This window comes from Solea senegalensis, linkage group LG14, assembly GCF_019176455.1.
Source record: "Solea senegalensis isolate Sse05_10M linkage group LG14, IFAPA_SoseM_1, whole genome shotgun sequence".
Classification (NCBI taxonomy): Eukaryota; Metazoa; Chordata; class Actinopteri; order Pleuronectiformes; family Soleidae; genus Solea; species Solea senegalensis.
This window is the reverse complement of record NC_058034.1, coordinates 24,859,333-24,886,849: the sequence shown is the minus strand read 5'-3', so window position 1 is coordinate 24,886,849 and position 27,517 is coordinate 24,859,333. Positions and strand designations below refer to the sequence as shown.

Genomic DNA, 27,517 nt, shown 5'->3' with positions numbered 1-27,517 from the left:
ATTTTATTTATCAAGTATTTCCATTCCTCTCCAATGAGCTAATGAATGCCGAATTAGAAGTATTTCTATTATGTGCTTTTGTTTCTGTGGGTCATTGTATGCATCTTGTAGATGCTCCTCCTCTAAACTCACACTGCAGATCCTGCATTAATTGCTCTAGTTCTCATGGGCTGGAGTTGTTTTTTTGTTTTTTTGTAGACAGTAGTGGAGACAGTTGATTTGGTAATGTATCAACAGTTGAAAATCACACATTCGCATATTTGAAGCAATTCAAATTTCCTAGAGAAAGCTCAGGGGCCTTGGTGTAGGAAAAGACACCTGGTTTACAGATCCCTCGTCGAAAGTATCCTTACTTTTCACGCTCCTGCCTGGTATGGCCACTTCAGGTGCAAAAACAACTCTAAAATTACATCAACAGCAACCAAATAATTGATAAAGCTCAGAAATCTTTGCCTCAGCTCTTCACTGAGACATCGGGGGGAAAAAGCGAGGAGTATCCTGGCAGATATCTCCCATCCCCTTCCCCTTTCATTTTTTGAGCTTGGGAAGACACCACAGTGTCCCCTTGACAACCAAACATGTATACATTCCAAGTGCAATATGTTCTCATAACTACAAAGTGACCACCAAGCTTTTAATCCACAGCTGCAGTGAAGAGCAGTTTTTAAGTCTCTTATTTCTATTTCTTATTTTTTTTATGTCTATCTCTCATCTTATTTTAAAAACCATAATAAAAGCATTATTGACTTTCTGTATGTCTGCTTTTAGGATTTTATGCTGGTGAGATGAAAGCACATTTCCACCTTGGTGGACAATAAAGTTCTGTCTATTCTATTCTATGAGTTCAAATGTTTAATTGGTTGACCTCTACCTTACACTACAGGATCATTTGGCCAAATAATCTGTTCATATCAGCCTCAAATATTGTTGGGAGGGATTTGGCCAGTTATCCTCCACTGTGGGGTCAGCACAAGTCTTGGGCTGTCATCATAATGTGAATTATGAGCAGCACTCTCCTCAGGCATTGTGTTGTGCTTGGATCTGACAGGACCTCCTGTCCTAGCCACACATTCAAGACAAGTCCTGCCTTAATTACTACAATACTTCAAAGGGGTCTTTACTTGGACATTAAATCTTCATTAGTGTTGCTCAAGTCTTGTAGGACCTTTAGAAACCGTAAGAATACGACACCTATGTAAATGTAGGAAATACAGAATAGCTGTAGATCATCTGGAAACTGTGGAATGTCATTTTAAACCAAAACTGGAAAAAAAAAAATATATCACAAAAGCTTTCACTTGTGTTGTGCTGAGTCAGGTGACTTCTGGTATTTACTCTTCAACTGACCCTTTTTCTCCTGTGTGAATGTAGACGTCCACTGATTCGAAGCGGGGCTTTGTGGGGAGGCTCTGGGTTTCCTTAGTGTGTAATGGTGATACTCTGAGCGATGACTCTGCAGTTTGCCAGTGTGTTTGTTCAGCTGCCTGCTCGCAGCTGTACAGTAAGTCAGCGTATGCAAAACCTGACGTCTGTGAAACCCTCAGAACAACATCAACGGATGGCAACACTTCAGATAGAGGTCAGTCAGTCATCATCTGAATACAATAGAAAGTATGTCAGTATGCTAGATTATTGACTACAGATTAAAAACTAGTGTCTAGTGAAACTTACATTGCGGTCTCAATGTTTCATGATTGAAACTGGGGTAGACGACATCATTTCTGTTGTTCTTCCTCCTCTGGACTCCCTGACCATTGTGATCTGACCAATCACAGGACAGGCAAAGAGAGTGCCTCCCATTGGTTGTTCTTTTAAGCAGCTACACTCGCACATCCCTTCAGTGGAAAGATTGCTAATTCAGCAGTGGAAACAAAAAAACTATCTAGGCCACAAATGAACTTACAAAGGGAAAATAGAAAGGCAATAGCCTCCATCCAAAAAAGTGAGTCATTTCCCACCCAGAAGATGAGACTCAACAATCCACTATTTTTTCTTGTGATTTCTTGCAGCTCTAATACAGACGTAGTAGATTTAAAATCACAAATAAAAGTTTTCTTAGAAACAAACTGAGAAATAGCAGGTTCTGTAGCACTAGCACATATAGTGAAGCAGCACGTTGTACACATGGTCACACCCAACTGAAGCTAGAGCCTTCGACTGACAAGTGCTGCACGGCGTTATCATGTATACGTGAACGATGGTCAGTCGAAACACAAGGCCCCTAATCTGTTTTGCTAAAAATAGCTGACATGATGACTTGTATTTGACAGCAGGATGCTGGGCTTTGCAGGGAGAGTATCAGCTCATATTGTTATGCATACATTCTGCAAATGAACAACTAGAACAAGGATATGAGATAATCGTGTAAAACTGAAATGCTATAAGAGTGTTTTTATTTAGTGTATATGTACCAATGATAATAACACACAACAAGCATTTTTCCAATCACCGTCAATCTCAAGACAGTCTGTGATAAACAGCTGTTTCTGAACAAACTAGTGAAGCGTTCTAATCGCGTTCTATCGCACGTTCATTTGACCACATCTTAGAGACAGCTGAGCTTTCCCTTGTTGTCTTAGAGCAATCGCCCCCGGTCTGTGACATGGCGGCCTGGTTTTTGTCCTCAGCTTTGCATGAGAGACTTAATAAAAGAGCATGCTCTGTGTGAAAGGATCAGCACGCCAGCTCGCAAGAGTAGGATTAGGAAGCGGGGGACGATAGGATTAAATAGCAAAAGTAACATGTTCGTTTCTCAGGATTGATCGAGCTGTGACACGCCCATTACCTCACACTTGAACATGTGAGTCATGAATACATGCAGGGCTGGACTTGAAGCTGAATATCTGTAACTCGTGTCTTTTGTGTCTTCTTCTACAAACACACTTTATTTTTGTATGACAAATGAAAGCGTATGTATTCTCTCTTGTCCGCAGGCTTCTGACACTGTGAGTGTGAACTCCAACACGGAGAGAGCGATGCAGGTGTCAAAAAGCCCCAAGCAGCACTTACCATCAGGGCCACAAGCCTTGATCAAGTGGGCAGAGGAGCACGGTTACAGTCCAGTCACGTCTTACACCAGCACTCCGGTCGCCAATAGCTTCAACATCCGGCTCAGAGAGCCAGGTAAATGGAAATAACAACCTCTGAATTATCTGCTTGGGTTATATATGTGGAGAAATTCAGCTTAATGGTCCAGTATTCAGTGGATTTGCGATCTTTACCCTATTGCCAGTACGCTATCATGCTCATTTGTAGGGATGGCTAGATACGATACTGTTTTCTTTGTCTTCTTTGTCTTTCGGGCTGAAGAAGATGGATAATGATACCGATGAAATACCTTAAATGCATGAACCCAATTGTTACAACCAGCCATTTCAGAGACATAATGCTCCAACTGCATGGCTAACATTTGCAGCTCTCACTCACATGCTGATCACACGATAAGTAAGGCATTCACATCACAGTTAAGGTCTCTTTTCTGATTTCCAATGCCCAGTATTGGACTCATACCACTGCTGAGTACTGTATCGGCTCATCCCCGCTCAGGATAGTCTCTCTATTGCAAATAAACGGGACAAATATTAACCCACCCAAAGATGGCTGTCTAACAACTGTTGCACCCAGGCATTCAACTGTGTTGTTATCATATTTACACAATACACCCTGATGTCTTTTGACGCTGAATGTTATATATTAGACGTTTAAAATTGAAGTAAATGTTTTACCATTTGTTAGATGAAAAACCTGCACATTGAACTGTCATTTAAAGAAACTAGCATGAAATGGATGGTCGTCATCATTTTCCTGCCTGTAAAGTCAGCCTCATTAAGGCTTTCACCATGTGTGACTTCCAGATGTAGTGGATCCTCTGGAGGGTATGTTTCCCCCGGAGTTCTCCATTTTGCGGGACTCCAGACCTCATCCAGGGGCGGAACCAGGAGCGGGCACTGCTTCACGACGCACAGGCCTCCCCTTCCTCCTCCCGCCGCCTGCTTCTGAAGGCCTGCCCTTCCTGCAGCTGCCCCGGCCCTCCACTGACGAACGGCCCTGGGAGAATGAGGAGCCCGAGGACTTTGGCCTCAGTGTGAAGTGTGAGGACACGAGGATGGTGGTCAGTGTGGACAAAGGGAGACTGCTTGTGAGTGGACAGCATGGTTATTTTGATCACAGGTCACATGTCAGCTCAATTTGGACATTGGAATTACTTCATGTTGCATCGAAATACTGTCCAACAATTGTATTGTTACCCAGGGTTATTCTAAAATTACAATTAGATTTATTTTCACACACAGCAATTAGTGATAGTGAATTTGACCTTTGCATTTATCCCATCCTTTTTACACACCAGTGGTGACAAACCAGGGTGCAGGAGCAGTGGACAGCACTTACCTGCACCAATAGAGCAATGATGGTTATCTACTTTTCTTATTGGCACCCCAGCCCTTGACCTGTCCTGGAAATTAAACCGGCGACCTTCAGTTATAAGCTCAGTTTCCTTCCACTTGTCAATGCGGTGCCAAAAGCCAAGAAAGACAATGAATTACCAGATAATTAATAATTGATCAAGCTGAATAAAGTCATTATTCACAGTGTGATTAGAAAAGGAAAGTACACTGTAAACACCTATGCTGAAACATTGTGTCTGTGGTATACACAGGCTGGCATTGAAGCAACTGTTCCCAACATTTGGCATCTGCACTCTGGGACAGCTCAGTCAGCCCACATCACAGAATGGAAACTGGCATAGACTGTAATTAGGGGAAGCTAGGGCTGGAGCTAGACCACCTTATGGGATTTGTTTATTCCTGGGAACTTCAAGTCTCACACAACCAAGTTTAATTTCTTTTAAAAAAAAAAGTATTTTTGAAATGAGTTAATATAGGAATTTGCTTTTGATCTTCATCCAGTGTTGGCATTTTTTGATGTTTCCACAGGCGAATGGATTTATTCATGCAAACCTCACGCTCCAAGACCCAGAATGCAAAGCAACAGTCAACGCCACCCACTACACACTGGAAACTACTCTGACTGGCTGTCGGACCACTGTATATCCCATGCAGGGAGGCCCAATGGCCCTTTACATCAACTCTGTGAGTATAATATCTGTCATTATATTGTGGTTTAAAACAGGTCATCAATTTTCAAAGTGTAGCTACAATACAAATGAAAAGTTGTATTTATTTTTAGTTCTACTTTCCTCACTGAAATTAGTTGATATTATGTGACAACTGTCAGAGCTTTTAAACACCGTAAAGATGGACACAGATCACTTTTTGGAAACACCTGTTCTCAGGAAATAGACAGTAGTTTATCATCCTAACAAATAGAGGGAAACAGTGCTTGTGTTAGCAAGCTAGGCTAACTAGCCTAACCCCACCCTAGCTTCCTTACACAATGTTGAAAATTGTTTTTGTGTTAGCAATTTAGGCTAACTAACTTCTGCTTTCCAACTAGAAACACATTCACTCTGAAAACGGATGCTAGTTAGCTTTGCTTATTTATACCAATAGGGAAAGCGCATTTATCATCTGGGAACTCCTTCACCCTGAAAATAGAGGATCGTGAGCCTAACTCACACCTAGAGGGAACAATGTATGAGTTGCCAGTATATGAACAAGCCTGGGTAACCAAGCTAAATGGCTTGAAACACGTTCACCTAGAAAATTAAAGCTTAATTAGCCTTGCTTTGTTAAACCTATTGGGAAATAGTCCTAGAACGCTAGGTTAATTACATTCCACCTTCCATGTAGAAACACCTTAACTTAAGAAAGTGAACCTAGCTTCCTAATGCCTAGTGGGAACTGTGTTAAACCAGGCTAAATGGCCTTTACATTTCATTTATGTCCACTCAATCACCCCATACCTGTTCACCTTCCATAAACTAAGCTAACGGTCTACAATTTTTGTAGTTGCTAAGTAGAGGCTAGTTATCCTAGTTTAGTTAAGTGAGCACAGTTTCCCACTAGATGTCAGGAAGCTAAGCTAACTTACAGTTTCAAAATGACAGCCAGTTTATTTTTGTAGTTGCTAAGTAGAGGCTAGTTATCCTAGTTTAGTTTAGTGAGCACAGTTTCCCACTAGTTGTCAGGAAGCTAAGCTAACTTACAGTTGTAAAATGACAGGGTTAGGGTTAGTAGAACACAACAAAAGCTACATGAGCTTGATAAAACAGTGACATTTTTTATCAAGAGTATACATGTCTATTATCTTTGACGGCTCTTCAATCACTATCTTACTACAGAGGTTGACAGTGAGCCCTCAAATTCCCTAAATGTCCACGAGGAGCTGTGAGAAATCTTTACTCACTATTTCCACTATTATGTCCAAAAACTGTTTTATTCTCCCATGACAATGAATGGAATAAAACAACAAATATGCACCGCTGCTCCATGTAGTTACATGAAAAGGGGAAATGTGAGGAACTAAATTTCTATTCAGCTTTATTGTGTACAGTGGTGTTTTTATGGGATCCAACATTCACATCTGACATGCCTGCTTTTCTTCATTATAATGGAATGCATTCATTCAGCATGTTTGTTCTAATGAGCAGAGATGAATCACTTCCTACCCGACCTTGTGAAATCTTTTGTAGGGAGACATTTGGAGCGCTACGTATTCAGTATGAAGAGAATAAAAAGTAGGGAACATGTCCAAGGCCATCTTTTGTGTTAGCACTCAGGCGCAGGGATGACCTCTGATCTCTAGTTTTGAAATAATACATCATCACGGAGAATGTGTTCTGGCAGTGGCACTAAAAACAATCTTGGCTCAGACTTAAAATGGACCTCAACATGTACTAATCTCTGACTCTGATATGGTGAATTCAAGCTTCAAGACATTCCCACATTTGAAGTCATAATCTGTGGTTACTTTAGAGACCACTATTTTGGTGACCACCCTCCTACCCTCTTGTGCAAATCTCTGCCTGAATTAAGCAACACTGCGTGCAGCTGCATCTGTTTACATGTAGAAATGAAAGGGTATGATTATTATTTCTGAATGTTTTCGAGCTGCAGTGGCTTATGTTTTGTGTGTAAATCGCAGGTTCTGATCCATCATGCTGAGACGAAGGATGGGAGTGGTGGCCCTCTGGATTATGTGGATCCGGAATCTGGAGACATTCAGTTCCCCAGGGATCCAGTGGAGAGGACATTTACTGAGCCCACAGAGCACCAGTCTGTCATCGAGGTAAGACAGTGAACTTGTGTTTGGGCTCCTCTTTCCCTCTCTGCACTCCCAGGGTGAAAGTTGACCACTGACGGAATGATCATCTAAATCTTGTTTTAAATCATGCACAGTTGGAAGAAACTCTGTTTCCCAGAGTCCCTTGGTGCTTGTAAAAAAAACAAATCTGGCGGCTGAAATCTCCCCTTGTTTCCATGATGTCTGTTTCATGAACTTCATCTGACATTTTCCAATTTGAAATTTCTCCATACTTATTTTCCTTCGTCTCATGTGTTGCTAGTCTCCCAGTTATTGATCTTGTTTATTCAGTGTCTTTCCTGTTTTCTGGTTGATCCAGTGAAACATCAAGACTCAGTCATGTATGGGCTGCTTAGCGGTGGAATCTAATGTCAGAACCCTGCTGATATTTGTGTTGGCTCTGTTTTTTCTCCCCTCCTAGTTCAATTGCGCATACAAAAAGAACCAGGAAACCACAGAAACCCTTCCCAAGTTTGTACCGGGACCATCCAGGCCGCAAGTCAACAACATGACGTTTAGTATGGAGTTGTACAACACACTCCCGTCCAACATCCCCTCACGTCAGAACTTTTACACCGTCTCACACAACCAGCAAGTCTTTGTGGAGGTACGCCTTTTTATTACCAATGCGTTCATTCTTGTTTGCTGATCAAAGGGATTATTCAAGTTTTTACAAGTGTGGTTGTGTGATTTTAGCCACGTAACAAAAGTCTTATACCTAATAAAATCTCTGTCACTCATGCCACTTTATCTCACCATTAAACAGAATCGGCATCAATTGAAGATTATGATGCTTTGTAAACCAATCACTCCTGCACCAAATTCCATATAAAAAAATCAGCAATTTAACATCATGGCCACACAGGAGTAGCTGATATGTTTCTGTATAATTCTGTATGTACCAGTTAAGTTAAAGATGTATTATTTTGTGACTTTGAGGTTTGAAAACCTTCAGATTTACCTTCCTGATACAAACTTAGCGAAGAAGGCTGCGGTAGACCAGCAGCTCCTGTGACCATGCAAAATAAAAATACTTGATTTGGTCGTAGAGATGGAGTGGTTTACAAATGTAAGTTTCCAGTCAGAAAAGGTTGTCAAACAGCGAGATAAAGCAGTGAATATATTCTTAAGATACCATAGACCAGGGGTGTCAAACATACTGCCCGGGGGCCAGAACCGGCCCGCCAGAGGGTCCAATCCGGCCCACAGGATGAATTTGTTAAAATTTCACACTAATCTAAACGTAATGTCAAATGCTCCAGATACCCGTGACTAAATGTTTGTGCCTTTATAGATCCAGTGTGCTGTGTAAATAGTACATTTAGGCATGATATTGTTGAAATTGCACTTATATTTCTCAAGAAATGTCATGTTTTGTAAAATGATCCTTCCTTAAATGTAAAACAAAGGAGAAAAAACAAAGGAGTTCTTGTTGTTCATAGGTTATTATTCTATTATTTTGCTATTTTTACTGGTCCGGCCCCCTTGAGATCAAATTGTGCTGTATGTGGCCCCTGAACAAAAATGAGTTTGACACCCCTGCCATAGACTATCACTTTAGTGCAGTGTGTTGCTATGAATCTGTTTTCTGATCCGTTTTGTGCTCTGTCCGAGTTCTCCCTGCCGAGATCTCCTAGAGAGCCATCGGCAAGGTCAATTTGTATTTAGTCTAGTTGGGGCTAAAAAGCTAACACTCACTCTCACTGCTTTGGCATTGATTGTATCTATCTGTCTGAAAACCCTTGTTTTACTATATTATTGATGGGAGGTCATGTAAGAGACAGCAGAGACTCATGCTCTGAGGTCCTTTGAAGAGATGATTTATGATGGTATCAGCAGGAGATGCTGACAGTGACAGTGTGGACACAGAGCCAACACATTACAAAGACATTTCTGTGTGAGACGCTCTGGCATGTTCCTCCCTCCAGTACTCACACTGTGCTGAGACCTGACCTCAGGCCATGACCAAAAGAGGCACAAGTGCACTTTGATGCTCATTGAGTAGCTTGTTTGTTCCCTTTCTCCACTAATGCACAAACTTAAAACTTATTAGACGTAATAAGCCTTAATGTGCTTTAATGAATCTAATGTGTCTGTTTTTTACTCAAGAAAATTTTTTATGAGGATTCCATCACTGAAAGCTGGAAAGAGGAGGAATAATAACTCGAGGGCCTGTCTTGTGGTTATGCGTGGAAAAATACTACTACCAGCATGACTGGAACTTAAATACTACTTGAAGAAATGTGTTTGCTTTCTGCCTTGTGTCAGTGTGAGTGTGCTGGTCACTGATGTGGTTTCCAGACACTCGCAGTGGCAGCTAGATTCTGACAAATATCACAGAGAGAGCAGGGTTAAACGACTGACTTAAACTGTCATTACTTTACATTTAAGTGCAGTTATTTCATCTTTATCTCTGCCCTAACAAATCTAACACATTTCACTTTCACTGTTAGATCGTTCACATTTCAGGACTCTCAAGGTCACCTGACAAAAAAAAAACAACTACACAACAAAAACAATAAAAACAATTAAAAAACAATTAGAATACAAATAATAAAACAATTCAAATACAAAATGATAAGACAAGACAAAACAGCAACAATAAAATCAGATATATTACGAGGGGTAAGCCAATCTGAACAGGTGTGTTTTGAGATGTGACATTAAGGTTGACACTAGAACGTTAGCTTAGCTTAGCATTAGCAGGCAAACAGAAACAGCTTTTCTCTAAGAGAAAGTATATTCCCAGATTTCCATAAATTTAGATTGTAAATAGCTTCACACGACAAACAGGCACAAGCCTCTCATTCCTCACACTGGCTGCTGGTCAGCGACTGACAGTCTAGAAGTACAGACCTTTATTTTCTTCCTATTAACAATAATACTACTACTAATAATAATCATAATACAAATACATTTAATTGCATTCAATGTTATTTTTGACTACAAAAGGGAGGACTAAATTTGACTTGCACTTGAATCTGCACAAAAACAGAACTGTAAAAACAAAGTTGTGGTTTTAAAGATGTGGGGGTTTTATTTGCCAGCCTACTTCTTGGCTGCTGAGCAGTGAATTCCCGACACGACAACCCCGTTGCTATTGGACAATGTTCATGTAATGCAAGGAATATATGTACAGGAGAAATGGTCTTTTAGGCAAGAATAATTTAACAATTCCATCCACAGTGTAAAAAGCATCGTCAATGGTCTCCATTGAAGATGAACAAGGGGTTCAGATGGACTAAAATAAACACAGTAAAAAGTCGCCCAAATGAAGCACCATTGAAATAGTTAAGTATAAACTTGGCTTGTCATGAGAAAAGACTTTCTGTAACTTTTTTACTTACAGTGTCTCAGGCATTCGTCTTCCATCTCATAAACATGCTAAACACAACCCTAAAAATAATTTCCCTCCAGGATCAATAAAGTAATTCTGATTCTAATTTAAAGGCACTGAAATAATAGATGACCATACATTTCATAAAGAGGCTTTTATGAAAAATGATTTTCTTCCCTCTCTCTTCTCTTGTTCAGGTCACATCAGCCACTTCTGATCCTGATCTGGGGTTCACCATCATCTCCTGCTTTATTTCTTCTACCTCCAAGCCCAGCGTGGCCTCAGATTATAGTCTGATCGAGACGGTGTGCTCCACAGATGATTCCGTCACCATCTACCAGCCGACGGATTTCCCCGACCCTCACACAGAAAAGAAAAGCTTCAGCTTCACCTTCAACTCAAAGCTGAACATGTCGCTGCTTTTCCTGCACTGTGAGATGACGCTGTGCTCCAAGGCCTCTCACAGCAACCAGAGACTGCCGCCGGTATGTAGCATAACCCTCTTTAACTCACTTTTACGTCAATTTATTGATATTATATTTATATCGTGACCTGATCTTAGATTTGTTTGGGTATCATATCGTGATACGGTATCTGGGATGACTTTTCCTGGTTGCATTGATGATCATCGTATCTATTACATTGTCATTGTCATTGAAATACATTAAATATTATAAATGAAATACTATATTTATTTTGATTAAAAAATAATACATGGAATAGACAATACTATATTTTAAAAAGTCACATCATAATACTTCATTTTGACCATATTTATAGGCAATTTCCTTCATTTAACATTAAAAAGCCAAACATAAATAAATAGGTATTATCTGAAATGAAAGGTATTGACTGTATTTTAAGCATTTATTACAGATCATAAACAGGAAATTTACACTGAGAAGCACAAACCTTTCATGAGCCCAGAGAAACAACCAGCTTTATGAGATATTATTTATGAAGCCATATCACCCAGCCTTAGCTTCATGGACTTGATATACAGTATATATTGTGATATATATATCAATATTAAATGATATAAAAAAGTATCACCCAGCCCTCAATAGTTTTATTGTTTTATTATCAATTAAAGCAGCTGCAAAACCTCCAGGGCCGTGTGGTGTCAGCAGAGGTTTGAGTGTGGTAGTGTATCACCTTTACTCTGTTCAGCACCGAGTCTGCACCCAAAGCTAACAACCAAAGATGTTATCTATTCAAAGTCTGCCAAATCCCCAGCTACAGGGAAAAAAAAGAAGCTTCGCTCTTAGCCATTATATTCATTTTTCTATTACTCTGTTATCCGTCCAACTCATACAACGTTATTTCCTCTGCTTTCTTTCACTTGAAACAGTAGTTTTCAAGTATTGGCCCGAGGCTGACTTGTGATTGTGGAGCTAATTGTTGTGATATGATAAGAATCCGGTCGAGTTTAAGCTAATAACTGGGTCATTTGTTTAATTTCCATACTTTTCGTCAGGTATGAAGGAAGAGATTTACTTCTGGTTGAGAAATGTTCACGTTTCCCTTTTACTATTGTGTAGTAAATTGTCGAGGGTACATTTTCTGTGGAGTTTCCTTACTCTGCAGTTTTAGAAGGGAGAGTGTGGTTCGTTGCTTATCAGGTATTCTGTGCATGCCCTAATATGTTCATTGCTATGTCTTGTGGTTAAACAGATTTTCATCTAGAGATAAGTGATTTCACATCAGCGCGTTTTGCCTCCACCAGTGAGTTCAAACGTGTTATTCTGTGATTGTGGCTTTTATTTGTATTTACAACCAAAGCTTGACTCAAGCTTACTGATCCTCAAAAGCACTGATTTTCATTCTCCATGGACTTTGGTGTGAGAGAGTGAGCGGGTTACAAATGTATGGTTCCTTTTGGAAAACGCTGTCTAACCTCAACATAAAGCAGCAAACACAGTCAATAAAGAATTCTAACAGTGTCATTACCAACAGTGCTGTTTTCTGTAATATTAACAGGATTAAGATGCTAATTTTCTCCTTCTCTTCACACAGTGTTTACAACCCAGAGAGACGTGTGATTCCCTGAGTGGGGAAAACATCCTCCTGATGATGATGAACAGCAGGACATGCACCAAGGCGCTGGTCGTGGTTGACAACAACAACGGTCCAACAGAACTAACAGGTTAGTGAGAGGAGAAGAAAAATGCACATGACACCAAATTAGAGCTTATGCAAGGCGCTCGTGTGTGTGTTTAGCTCCAATTTCTCTGACCTTGAGTAAAAAGAGTGTGACACGGAACCCTGAGGAAAGAGAGAAAGCGGTCTGAGGGTGAAGGAGCCAGTGAAACCTCTGTCCAGCACTTGGAGATTATAACCAAACCACAAAGCATTGCACATTACCTCCCCACATCTGCTTGTCATTAAGTGTGTGTGCGTGTATTTGTACGCAGGTGTGTGTGTGTATATGAGTGCGTGTCTGTTTACATTGAACATCTGTACACAAGTGTGTGTGCGTGTGTGGGTATATGTACATACTGGCGTGTTGTGAGAGGGGAGTGTGTGTGTGAACGCCGAGGCCCAGTTCTGCTGCTCGGGACCGGGCTGTGCTGAGGAGGAGGAGGTGGAAAAAGAGCATCAAGCTCCAGTTGTTTTCACTTAAGACCTTCACTGTGGCCTCCACTTTCCACTAGAGTAGTGAGGAGTGTGTGTATGTGTGTGTGTGAGTGAGTGAGTGAATGTGGTGTGCATGAGTGAGGGGTGTGGTGGCACTCTCTCATTGGCTTTGGGAATCAAGCCAGAACCTCAACTCTCCATCCCTCCATCAGCACGTTCAGCTCCTCATTCATTCAGACTTACACTCATTGTATCTGGGCGGGGGTGGGGGGGCAGGGGAGAGCCTGAGATCACCACCACCACATTTTACTGATTATGATCTAAACACAAGATGAGGTGATATCATAATTGCCCGAACTCTGGTGGACGGCCAGAGATTGAAAGGTCCCCTCTGAGTAATGACACCAACAAGAGACCAACGAGTGTGGTTAGTCTGAGTCAACGTCACTGACTCATGGATGTTATACGCGTCACGTCATTTTAGTCTTTAGTGTGTGAGTGAGAGGCCAAACAATAAACATCAGCATGGTCCAATTAGGCTCAAGGCAGATTTACTGTATCAGTGCACAAGTGAGTAAGAACACACATTCATTCTGCAGTTAGCTGTCGGCAACTGGACTTCCTTGAGTTAAGTATGAAGGCGTTTCACCGCTCGCTCAAGAGGGTTTTTCAGTCCTGACTAACTGAAGATGACTGAGAACTTTCATTTGTCTCTGTGGACGTCAAACACAGTCCATTTGATTTGGTGAAGCTTTTATTATTACTGTCCTCCATAGTGAAATTAAGAAGTGCTGGTGTTCTGTGTACCAGAAAGTACTGACCCGCTCCAGATAATCAAGCAGCGGTGAAACTGGTAAGACATTAGGACGAGGCAGAGAAGCTGGAGGCAAATACAACTTAACCAGGTACACACAAGGAAAAACTACAAAAATAAAACAGGAAACATCATTTTGATAATGGATGGTTTGGATAAAGTTGTTGATATTGAAGGAGAAATGTTAAAATTAGAAAGTAACATGGAGACAAAATACAACTTTTGATCACAAGAGGACATTGTTTTTTGTACACTGTTATGTGTTAAAAGTGTTGTATAAGAAAGATGGAGTATAATCATGCTCGTGTTGGATCCAGGGTATCTTGATTTGTCGTCACTGTAGAAATATGAAGGACAACATGGAGGATAAATACCTTGCAAGTAGGCCAAAGCCAATGATAGGTTAGAAATGTTTGCAATCATTTGCAATATTCTACCAAATTCTACGAGTGAGCCTTAGATTTGTTCACATTCATAAGATGTCATTGTGGAATATTCCGTTCAAGCTGCTTTGTGACATAGACTCTTTAAGTGCAGACCTGAGATAGTTGAGAGAGGCTGTATGTAGGAAAACTAATGTCCACACAAGTTGCTCCAGATATTCTCTGGAACCTTTAATTCCAAGTTATCTTTTGTCTGGACATTCATTAGGAAATAGTAATTTAGAGAAAAATGAGGCATACACTGCTAAATCAAAGATGATACCCAAATTGTGTTTTGGGGGTGGAGCTTTGATAAAAGGGGGTGGGTTGTATGGTTTGTTTTTCCACAGAGGCTTGTTTTTTTTCTGATATTGGTACGAGCCGTAAACATCTGATATCACTTGGGGCTCTGGTTTGATTTTGTCTGAACGCAACAGGAACATTTTGAGACATTTGAATGGTCCTTTGGGTTTTACCGCTGGGCAGAGCTGCTGTCTCACGTAAATGTACGTAGACACATTTTAGCACAGAGGTGCCAGTGTTGACGTTGGAGAAGTCACTGGTGAGGATATTGGTAAAGAGAAGCTAACATTTGCTGTAACGAGTGAATGAATAAGTGGGCAGCAGGATGCACTGGCACACCACTGTGCCAGTGAAGCGGATTTATTTTCCATGGTGGAAAATAAGTAAACACAGATATGTAATGAGCAAAGTTTCAACGTTCTCTGGCACACAAGGGCATTGCTTATGGTACCATGGCAAACAAAACAAGCAGCCTTTTCGGCTGCCGCAGTTTTGTCATGGACTGCATCCCAAAAAAATGAAGTCCATCTACAAATCAAAGAAGGCCACTTGTGGCCAACTCGGTGCATGGAAAAAAATAACAGACTCAAAGCCCTGCCATCAAAAGTAGAATTACTGCCTCTTGACATAAATTTTATCCCTCTTTTCCCTGGTAACATTGAGGAAAAGTTTAATGGTATCATTTATTATTTATTTGAGAGTCTGGCGTGTGGATCATTTCACTTGTAAAAAATGTAGTACTTATTTTAAGTCTACAGAGAATTTTGCAAGAAGGAACCTTTAATATCAGATATTTCATTAAAGACACTGGACAGGCTGCAGCATATAAACTATACTCTGAAAACGAATGTGTTTGCACTTCAGATTGCTTATCTTCCTAAGTAGCTGATTTGTGTAATAAATATCACTTTGCTCCACATGTGCTGCTGTATTCTTTGGACGTGTGTGTCACATAGCTTCTTTTTATAATTTCATAAAACCAGTCATTTATGGCACACTGGAAAACTGCACTGGAGTAAAAGTACCTCGCCAGAAAATGACTTTGGAAGAAGTTACAGTCGGTAAAAGTCTGAAAGTATCTCATATTTACTGTTGAGCGTTAATGTTATTTGTTACAAAATGGCCTTGAATTTAAAGTAAAATTATTTTGAGAATTTTGATAGAGCAAAAACTTCAAATATACGTCAAATCTTCTCCAAAGATTTGAGACTTTGACAAACACATGGCCTCTGATATCAGTAAATGCAGGCTGATCTGCTACAGTTTCAGAACGACTGGTACAACAATAAAAACAGGTTAAAGCAGTAACGCTACGTTTTATTTAAGTTATTATTTTACGATTTACGTTAATGGGCATTTTTTTCTCTCAGTTGTAAAGATAAAATGTATTTATGATGTGTAAAAACCTTGTTTGTACATCTATTAAATATCCATTTTATATTGGTATATTGTGTTCTACGTCTGTTAAAACTGTCACTTGACTGATAACTGTGTAAATGTGTATTTACGGAACAATAATGTGCAGGAAGCCAGACATTTTTTCCATTTTTAATTCTTATTTCTAAGTGACCAGCAAATCAAAAGCATCATCGGCGTGCGTTACTTTTTTCACTAGAATCAACAGAAATGTCAAAAGAGGTTAAAGTAGCAAGGCAACTCTGATTTAATTGTTTCAAATATTCCTTTTTTAAAACTCGTGTAGATTCTTTCTTGTCATGGACACCAGCATGTGATTGATAGTCACAATCTCTTGGACCAGAACTTTTACTCCAGTCTCTTTCTCCTCAATTTTATCAACAACTTCATATAAACTTTCCAAGATACAAATGAACAAGCTGATTGTAGAGTTAGGATGATACAATGTAAACTAATAGTGTCTCCATGTAAGCCAGCTGCTTACATGGAGACAAAGGAACACTTTCTCTGCAGATGTTACACAAGTGAATTTTTCACTTATGTAAAGCAATGCAAAGCAATAGGTCTGTCTTAAGGCAGATGCGTGTGTATTGGAGTAAAAGTATGCAATCTATAAAACTTATTTATTCAAACTTGTGCTGGGAGATGTGCTGAAGATAAGAGTAATGTCTGAGTTCTGTTGTACAGTACAGCATGTCAGATGTTCATGTCCTCATGGACCCGAGCCTAAGGCTTTGAACTGTGGCTGGTTTGAAATATCAGTCCTGTTGAAGTGATGTTAGTGGTTTCTGCCGTGTGTGATGGGAGGTCAGAGTTTGGGACCGCTCTTTCACCGCGCGGCAGGCAAACTTACGTAAACAAATGACATTCGCACAGATATCGGTGCTCTTCCACCTTCGGCTGGCTGCAGCTTCAAGCTGCAAACACAAGGCATGAGTTAAACTTCTGGAGCGCTGCCTGGTTCTGTTAATGCAGGGAACATAACTCAAGAGCTGACAGAGGCCCAGGAGCATATTATTCCCCATAGACATCAAGGCATTATTTGAAAAGGTACATCATGTTTTTCAGCTTGATAATCGCAGACGTTGTATATTTTATTTTAGTGTGCTGCTCCTCTCTTCTTCTTACAGGACTGAAAGCGTCTCTGCTCACTCTCTTTATTCTTAGAACATAACAAGTCACAGTGGATAACAGTGGACTGGAGGAATGGAGGTGGAGGGTGGCTCTCAGAGAGTACGTCCTCTGGCTATCGTCCCCCTCTGAAATTAAAGTATTCTCTGATGACCTGTCGGTGTTGTGTCCAAGAATAGCACCCATTGTGCCAGACTCTTGGACGTGTACCAGGCCTGCCTCTTGAGTTCGCCCATACACAAGTGCCATTGTATTGTTTGTTAGGTCATCATTACGGTTCATTTCACTTCTGAAGCCGTTCCAGATGGCTTGAGTGCAGCGCTAGCTCGCCAGCATCTCTAGGTTCATCCCTTAGAAGGCCGCTGGCTTAAGAGAAGCTGCTCGTTCAATGTTCATGTTCTTGTTTCACATTCCAGAGGATTTCTTATCATCACATTGCAATTTCTTCAAATCATTGATCCTGTGGCCTCTGGCTGACCAGCCCAGTCTGAACATGTGTTGTTATTTATTTTTATTTTTTTGAAAGAACTGATTACTTCTCATATGTGATGGTTAACGTCTTATTTCCCCCCCCCATTCTGCAGTTACCCCCACAGACACTGTGCCCCAAACACCACAGGCTCCTCCAGGTTAGTGGCATATGCATGTGTATGTATATTGTTCAATACTGGTCAATATTTGACGCACACATGAAACAATTGAATGAATGAATGAATGAATAAAATTAAATATACTGTATAATAGAGCCTTTAAAACAGCTTACGGTTCAATTTAAAACAACTTAACCTTAAGCCGATTATTAAAAATATCACTACAGTGACAGTGGAGTCGATCGTCGTCTGACTTTATAGCCACACACTGAGCCAATTAGCTACCAGCTAGCTGAAGACTTCCTGTGTTTGTGTTATTCACAGATTTGTTTTGTGTTAAAAACATTTATGTCTCTAACATTTTAGAGTTCACTTTAAATGTGTCTGCTACCTGCAGTTAGCTTCTTTATTTCAAGGCAAATCCAATCTCGGTGACCAGATAGGATTATAGCTAGTTTAGCGAGTTAGCCAGCGATGTCGATAGCAGCAGTTCACTAGGTAGCAGAGTGCTAAGCTACTAACGCTGTGAACCTTCCTTCCTAGCAGCAGCCTCTAGCTCGTTTAGTAACAGGAGCTAACTAAGTTTAAAAGGTTTTCTGAAAAGGTCAAAGGCCAGCGACAACTCCTGCTGTGAAAAAAACATTATTTACACAATAAACTGGATTTTTAATATAAAAAACAATCTGACTTCCTGACATTAGCCCGTTACCGTTTATTAAATGAGTCATTAAAAAATATAAACATAACAAAAATGTTCGTTTGCACGATTCTACACAATTTATTTACAGTACATGCCTATTCATTTTATGTCTTCTATATTTCTTGAGTTTTAATAACTGCTGGAATCCATAAGATTTGTGTACATGTATTTAAATGTGTGCTGTTTATTTCTTCATAGACTCACTGTACGCGCTGGGCACTCCAACAGTGGTGGGAATCGCTTTCGCTGCCTTTGTCATCGGCGCTCTGTTGACCGGAGCCCTATGGTTTATCTACTCTCACACAGGTAGGTCTTTTGCCCCTGCTCACCTTTTCTGCATTAATGAAAAGATAAAATGAGCAGGAATGTTGGAGCGCCTCAGTGCCAGAACTGCGCCGTTTGAGATTGCCAAACATCCTGTTGCTGACAGAGGTCAGCTCACAATAACATATTCACTCCTTTACTGTAAATATATCCTGTTGGTCAGCAGCGAAAGCTCTTCTCTTTCCTGCCTTTGAATGTTTTGGGGGCTGCGGGGTGGTCAGCGAATATTCTCAGTACAATGGCTGGAGAAGAGCTGGAAATCCCCCTTGTTGGGTGTAGCGGGCGCTTGGAGGAAAAGACACACAATCCGTCCATTAGATGCCAAGACTTTCCCCTCATCCCCAGCCTGCCGACCCCTGAGAGGAAATGCGTTCCCAGCACTCCGATGAGTTCACTGCTACACAGAGCTGCCCTGTTCTGTTTGGCCTTAGGGTTGACTGATCATCTGCTATGCCACTGACCTGTAGCCCTGGAGCTGATGTGCTCTCTCTGGACAGCTTTAATGAATGTAGTGGTGTTTAAAAAGTCAAGTTTTCAGTGAAACACAACAATGAGAGTGTTTAATCTAACAGCTTGAGACAAGGTCACGTTTCATTAGTGTGTGATGGTTGGTGTAGTAAATCATTCTCAATATTATATACTATATCAACAGCTGTAAAATCAAATACATTTCCCCCTTTATTATGTCAAAGTGAACATATATATATATATATATAGAGACCAAGTTTAAAGAAAGAAGTTATGATTAAAGGGCACATAACCAAGACGAGTGAAAGCACATGTTCCTGTTTATGCTTGTTCTGTAGGGTAACTTTGGATGGGCTTGTTTATCCGTCATGGCTGAATTTACCCTAAATGGCAACATCGGCGGTTCTATGTAAACCCCAAGAATGTAAAACAACCACCCCCAAACAACTACCAAAAATATCAGCTCAAGCTGAATTTTATTTCAGTGTGCAGTGATCAAAACACAAAAACAGATTTGGGTTTATTCCCTCAGGATCTCACAATGGGTTTGGCCTCTTGAGAGCTTTTTTTTTTGTTTTTAAATACACATATAATCTTTATTACTTTGGTGTACCCTTCACAAAATGAATTCCATATAAGGCAATTAGAGTTATAAATGCTTAAACAAAAACCTACAGTGTTATTTGGTGTTTTGTTTGGTATCTTGACATGTATGATCTGCTGTCCTGCTCTGCTTAGCTGTGAAATAACATGTACAAGAAAAGGGGGGGAAAAGAAAATCCAACCATGGCTGGGGTTAAATCGCACACATTAGCCACTCTGAAATCCAAACACATATCGGGGATCACACATGAAACAATAGTGAGATCATTTACAGCTGCCGTGTCAGCAGCCAGGCAGTTGGGTTCATCGTGCTCGGAGGATGATGTTGTTAACATAAAAGCCAAAAAGAGGCTGATGTTTGTAGATTGAGTTGTATTATCTTGGACAGTCTCTTAATGGCTAATCACGTCAGTAGTTTATGATCAATATCTTACCTTTCCAAGGTAATATCTTCATGTTTTTTACCCTTAATTATCAAGAGTAGCGTCAATACGATAAGTATTAATAAATATTGGTATTGATAAGAAATTGGACACTCTAAATTGTCTCTATGTGGACCTGTGATGGACTGCCGAACTGTCCAGGGTGTGACCCTATGTCAAGTGAGATTAGCACAGCATCTCCCCGTGATCCTCATGTGGAGGATAAAGCGGTCGAAGATGGGTGGATGGTCTTGATAAGCTGTACTGTTATCAGTGTCACTTATTATCCAAAAACAAAGCTTTAAATATCTGTTTGAGTTCAAACAAAACAGCCTAGAAGTACATCAGACTCAAATAATCACATATATGGCAAAGTAACACAGAAATCTGCCGACTTTTTGTTAAACATGACAACTCTAATGGGCAGCGATGGCAACATTATTTCAAACAAATCCGTCCACACAGCATCAGCACATTTCCCCCCCATGTCGCTCCGTCTCCATGTAAACTGAGACTGAAAACTGTCATCGGCTGTGATTCTGAGAATCTGCACAAGTTTGTTTTTCTCCCTCTCGACGTCCAGTCAAATTGTCTCAGAGTCGCACAGTTGTGTGTTTTTCTGAGCATGTCCCTGTGACGATGGGGAGCAGCCATTATCTCCACTATCTATAAAAATAATACTGGACCTGGGAATTTCTATTTCCTCAGACCAATGAGGTGAATCCAAGTCCCTTTGTTTTGAAAAAAGATCTGGATGCTTTGAGGGAAAGAGACTGCTGGCAGCTCAGCTCTGGTAAACATTAGCAGAACTGTGGGGCCCCCGAAGAGGGAGTGGGATCACGCAGGCTCGCCTGTGGACACATATGCTTATCATACAGTATACGCAAGCACTCATACAGTACATATTGTACACACACTCTAGTTCCAGCGCACAATCGAAGAATCGAAAAACAATTCTTTATCTGACACAGTTTATTTGAAGAATCAAAGAAGAAACAGACTGCAGTAATAACGGCCAAAAACCTGAATTAATCACAGACTGGGCCTCATTTCAATTACTGCCCATTGTTTATCAGAGAAGTCTTTTTTTTTGTAAACAGATACGAGCACTTTTACTTGGCTCTTCAGAGAGTATGCAGAACAAAATGACATATTATTATGTAGTCGATGAACAATAAGCCACTCTGTGGTTTGAGCTCCATTCACAAGGTCCTTTGTTGTATTTGTTCGACTTCAGTCAGGATAATTGATTCCAGATAAGAAATAAAAATCAGCTCCATGTACTGAAGAGCTCCCCGTCTCTTTTTGTCTGAAATCGCATCTGTCAGGCGGATGTGACTGGTTGTGTCTGAGGTGACATCTTTAGGGTCTCAGTGGATGGAAACACTGTGGATCTGCATCAGATTACACACAGAGATGATAAAAGTTCAGTCAGATGCAGCCCACAGTTCTTTTGTGCACATTTGTTTTTACTCGAAGGAGAATGAATCAATCTGCACGCGGCTGGAGTGAAGAATCCTTTCATTTCAACTGTAGATTTATGTTGCGTAATGACAGTCATAGCAAACAGAAGTATTTTCTTTCAAAATGTAAAAGAACAGATGATCAATGGAGCATCCAGACTCATCCAGGCAATTTCCACACGACACATTGGCCCCCCGTCCATAGCGCGCCAGCATTATAGAGACTTTGGAAAAGCTATTGAGAAGTAGGCGGCTGCAGTTTAGTTCCTATCCACATGGAAACAGAATGAAACGGAAATGATCTTTTTCTTTGTCTTTTGATAAGGTTTTCCATAAACAGGAAACACACATCATCCACACAAAACCTGCAAAAGGACTTAACTCTGAAGTACATATGCCAGTTCATTAGATTTATTTCGTTCCATTTTCAAAATAAAGAAAAATTAGCACGGAAAATGAATATGATGATGGAATAAAGAGGCTTTAGAGAGCAATTGGCAGCTCCAGAGTCATTTATCATGTTCTTACTTTCCTGTCGTTCTTTTCTCTCCCTCTCTTTGTCTCTGTCTAGGTGAGAAAGGTGGTAAACAGCAGGTCCAGAAGTCTCAACCTGTCTCTGAGAACAGCAGCGCGGCTCACAGTATTGGCAGCACGCAAAGCACACCGTGTTCCAGCAGCAGCACAGCGTAACCCAGGACACGCCGCCGCACTGGGAGGGCCTGGTGGTTCACACGGACCGTTTGCTCATTTCCTTCCATGACAGGGTTTATTTTGGGGACAAAATAAATATATATATATATATATATATATATATAAATGTATTATAAAAAGAAGAAAAACTCATAACAATAGCCATAGTTTTTGTGTGAGCAGGTGCTATTAGTGTCCTGAGACTCGGCAGCCTCACGTCATATTTCATATCTAGTAGAAAATGATCAAATGTGAGTTAAAACCAGGCATTTCGTTCTAATCCAATGCTGTGTTTTTCTGACCACGTCGTAAACTGTAGCTCTTACCTCACATGGTTTCATTGAGGCTGTGCGTTAGCGAGCCGATCCTGGGTCTTACGCTAAAGCGAACAAACAAGTGACGTAGCAGACACCAGGACTTGCTTTCTACATCCTCACCTGGACTGGTGCCCTCCAGTCGCCCATCCGTGAAATAATGCCGACTGACACAAAATCACACAAATTCCTGGAGTTTAAATATTTGAACTCGAGTGAAAACCTTGCAAGACAAATGTCATTTCTCTGCAGGATTTTCATCACCGGATTTCTCCGATTTGTGTCACCCTGTGCAACTAAAGCATGATTTACATCCACTTTTCTCTTTGCATAAACTTTGTATATATGCATATATATATACATATGTATATATATATATATGTATATGTAATCTCTTTGTTGCACTCTAACGACACATGTTATGACAAAATGAGCAAAGCAACCACTATTTAGCATGGGGATGAGCGTGCAGTATGAAAAGATGCCACATTGTGTCGGTGTTTGAATGTATACAGAAGAGTAAATGCCACAAAAATGTGAAAGAAAAATGTGAAAGTGATGTCACATTTCATAGTAACACATATACACCAGGGCTTTCTGCTCATGTCACTAAATGAGTTTATCGGTGTTACACAACTCCACAGGGGCATTGTGGGTTCCCTTTTATGACATGCTTTTCAATGAATGGAGAAGTTTGGGAAATTAGAATATGATTTTTTTATTTTTAATCCGAGATCGTTACCTCTCTCACATCTGTGTGTTAAGTACGGCGCGCAATATTAGCATTAGCATTAACAGAAGGAAACCTTGTCTACAAGTGTTCATCTTAAATATGAAATGAGTTAACGTGAATGCATTAATTCATAGTGACATCATAGAACACGCTCATATGTCACTGACAGCAGCTTTAATAAGAAATGAAGGTGATTATAAATGCATTTTAGTTTCCTCACGCAGTTTTTTTAGTGAGGAACATTCATTTGCATGTGTTATTTCCTGTGTTTAATTTCCACATGAGCAGAGAAGTAAAAAAACAATAGTTTGGTGATTTTTCTTTTCATGTTTTAAAAAAACCCCCACTGAGGCTAATGGACACCAGTCTCTGCGCCGCACTTGACACAGATGTGAGAGTGGTTTTGATCTGGAAAAGCAAATAATATACCACAAGTGTTCTGTTTGAGATGTGTACATAGTATCTGTGTAAATACTGTAAATAATCTCTTTGTGTCATGAAACAGAACCAGGGCAAACATTAGGGTTTTGTGCGTTTGGACTGGATCGTGTGAAGTCCAAGTTTTTCACCGTGTTTCAAAATACACGCTTAAAAAACATGGTGAGGTCATTTTAGAGAACACATTTTAAATCATGGTTCTTGCTTTTTTCCCCCCGTTCCTCTTGTCTGTCCCTTTACAGCTGGGCTGCCACTAAATGCTATTTTTTGTTAGCGTTAGCGTTTTGTCATGTTGATCATTTAACAGTTCATTGTATAAGCTGAACTCATTGTCCTTATGCTATATAACTGAGATGATCCACTGAGTATTCAGCTAACTGTAGTCTTCTCAGACAGAGCAGTGTTTGTTGTTTGTAGCTGCGTTTGCGTGTGAATCTTAGCACCGACAGCGTTGAATAAGCTTCAGCTGAAACATGTTCAGATGTTCCTGCGCGACTTCCCCACCATCTCTGATCAGCATGAATGGTCTCGCTGAAGTGCCTTCCTCTCATGACCTGTGTGTGTGTGTGTGTGTGTGTGTGTGAGAGATTTAACAAGAAAAAGTGAATGTATGTTTGTGATCTAAAAGCTTCATATGTAAACATGTACAAAGCTTTCTACAGAGGGAACAGAGTATATATATATATATGTATATACATATATATACTATATACTATATATGTGTGTGTATAAAATTATATTTTGAAATATATATACCTAGAGAATTTTATTGTCACTTAAATGTGTGTGTGTCAGTACTGTGAATTGTGGATGTGCTCATAGTGATGAGTTATTCTTAGATTATTCATAAAGGCTTAGTGGCATATATAATATATAATGGCACTTTTATAAGTAATCCAATACGTTTTTGTTATACTGGCTAATAAATGTCAAAATTTAAAAATGAAAACTTAATCAAAATCTACCATGGAGACTTTTATGTCATAAAAATATGCTTATTTCTTCTTCTGTATGTTAAATTTGCAATAACGCCTCGTACATGAAGTGTTTTATATAAAACGTGGTTTTACTCACATGTTTTCACATTAAGTAAATGAATACATTTGTTTGTATTAGCCATTAAATATATATTACATTTACAACTTACAAGTGTTAATAATGTAGGTTAATCCAACCCTTTTCTTTTTTACAGTGTTAAATATCACATTTCTATCTTTTACCTGCAGCAATGAAATGTTTTCTTTTTTTCTTTTTTTTTAACAAATCCCCAGATTCCCAAACCATAATAATGCCATCATTCAAATTGCAATAATAAAACAACACAAATGATATCAGTGCTTAAATCAGAACCAAATGTGAAATCATAAAGAGGATGAAGCAATGAAAGTGTTCAGACGGACTGGGGGAAAATCCAACATTCTCTAATTTTGTTTCTGGCAAGGCGGCTGTTTTTAACAAACACTTGAGAAATCATTTTTATTAACATTTATTAAAACCACTTGGATTTTTTGAGCAACATTAGAGCTTGTTTGTTTTATCGGGCCGTCAGCCAGAAGTGGACTTGGTTGTAGAGTAAACACATACTCAGCAGTGATGAGGCAGCGTTATTGGGAATAACAAAGCTCTTCATAACAAAATACATACTCATATTTTTTTTCAAATGAGCCCCTGCTTTCACGCCGGGCCTCCACTTATCTTCTGGATATCATTTTTAGATGATATATATATATATACATATACATATATATATATTATTATTATCTCGTAGCTGCGAGTAAAAGATATGAAGCGATGATGATGCTGTGTCACCATACAATGCTTTTTATCAGAGCACACATCCATCCAACTGGTCAATGATTGTATTTTTTTATTTTTTTTTTAACCATGTGACTACCTCATGTTTTTCTATGAATGTGTAATTTGTGTGTTTGTACATGTGTGTAACTGTTTTCAGTGCCGTTGTGTGAACTTTAAAGAGATAGATTGGTTTTTCTTTGTGAGTGAATGTGTTACGTACAACAGACTGAGATGGGAAATTGGAACTGGATTTTATGTGTTGTGTTGTGTTCACCTTTCATGAACTACAAAAACAAAGATATAATAAAAAAAAGTAACATTTTATATTATAGTACAGTAAAATAATGGTAATATAATCTCTTTTTCTATAGTAATCACAAAGTGACACCCTGATAATACAGTTTTGGAAAGTGTATGGGACATAAAGGAGGATGGATTTTAACTTTATAATGTGATCATTACAAATTTTGATTTGAAAACATTTTTAATTCGATTTAAGAATTTAAGAGTTACACAATTATTTTTTATCACCAAGCTATTACTGTAATATTATCTCTATAACTCTATTAAATTGTTATTCCAAAGCTGGACATTGCTTTAGAAAAGATAAAACTGTAATGTTAAGTTTTACCTGAAATCATTTTACAAGTTAATTAATTTAGTAGGTGTTTGTGCACCAATGTGAATCACTTAATCTTCCTGTATCCAAAAAATGTGTTAGGTACGGTAAATATTGTGATATTGCCAGAAAAAGGCTGTCTGAGAGCTTAGTAAATATTCAAAATATAGCGTCTAGTTTGTTTTCTAGGCCAAAACATCTTATCTCCACTGTCGTGCTGTACGTACACAACACACTTCTACACCACCACTGAAGAAAAAACCCAGAACTTTCCCTTTAAAGATTCTTAGGTCTCGATGTTCTGTGATTTGAGTCCACATTTAGTTTCTCTCTCTCTCTCTCTGAGCAATAACATGGAAGCGATCCATGAAATGTGTAAAACTTTGATTTTTTTTTTTATACCCTGTAAATATGCATGATATTTCTATACCCAACTATGTCAAATAAATGTCCATACCTTTCCTCGAGCTTGTTTGTGTGAAGTTTTCCGTCTCTCGTGTGAGGCCACGGTGCATTTACTGACCTCCTGTACGGGTCTGGTTTACAACAATGAGCTGTAATAACGACGTGTTGGGCTCGGCTCCACCGCAGTGAGGTCATGACTTGTCTCTGCTGAGCTCATGAGTGATACAGACCATGTGGGTCTCTGGCTGGAGGTTTTTCAGAGGGAGACCACTGGGATGAGTGGAACCCACCCTCCCCCCCGTCCCCCCGTCCCCCCTTCCTCCATCTTTGCTTTTGATTAGCGCTCCCTGGAGACGACTGTAAGCATCAGCATGCCTTGGAGAGGATTGGAAACCTGTGTGATTATAGTTTGGAGAGAAACGAGGCCGAGGGCATGAAGAGCAGTGGCCTCTCATTGTGCCAGTTCAGGTTCACATGTGACCCACTTCATGGACATCTCTGTCTTGTTTTTGTAGAAATCTTTGAGGCTATGAGACTTAAAATCATAAACCAGTGCTGTGACGACATAGTCCATGATATTTATATTACGATAGCTGACAACTGTGGTTTTTTTACCATGTCATTTTGAATGTCTGGCAAAAACACGTCGCGTCTGCTTATGTGTCGATATATCAAGTTCTTTAAGGAGTGTCCCTCTTCTTAGGATCAGAGTTGAACCATCGCTCACTCACTTTGAAGAGGTATTGTT

General features: G+C 39.7%; 1 protein-coding gene across 1 annotated transcript; it reads left to right on the top strand.

Annotated features, from left to right (window-relative positions):
* Positions 1 to 1,447: 1,447 nt before the first annotated feature.
* tgfbr3 (transforming growth factor, beta receptor III) lies at positions 1,448 to 26,831 on the top strand. The gene is made up of 11 exons (XM_044044545.1): positions 1,448 to 1,501; positions 2,934 to 3,123; positions 3,855 to 4,138; positions 4,935 to 5,090; positions 7,045 to 7,188; positions 7,625 to 7,810; positions 10,738 to 11,025; positions 12,557 to 12,686; positions 17,788 to 17,832; positions 18,692 to 18,799; positions 22,345 to 26,831. Exons 1-11 carry the CDS (start codon positions 1,448 to 1,450, stop codon positions 22,461 to 22,463), a joined length of 1,704 nt encoding a protein of 567 aa, XP_043900480.1. The 3' UTR covers positions 22,464 to 26,831.
* The last annotated feature ends 686 nt before the right edge of the window (positions 26,832 to 27,517 follow it).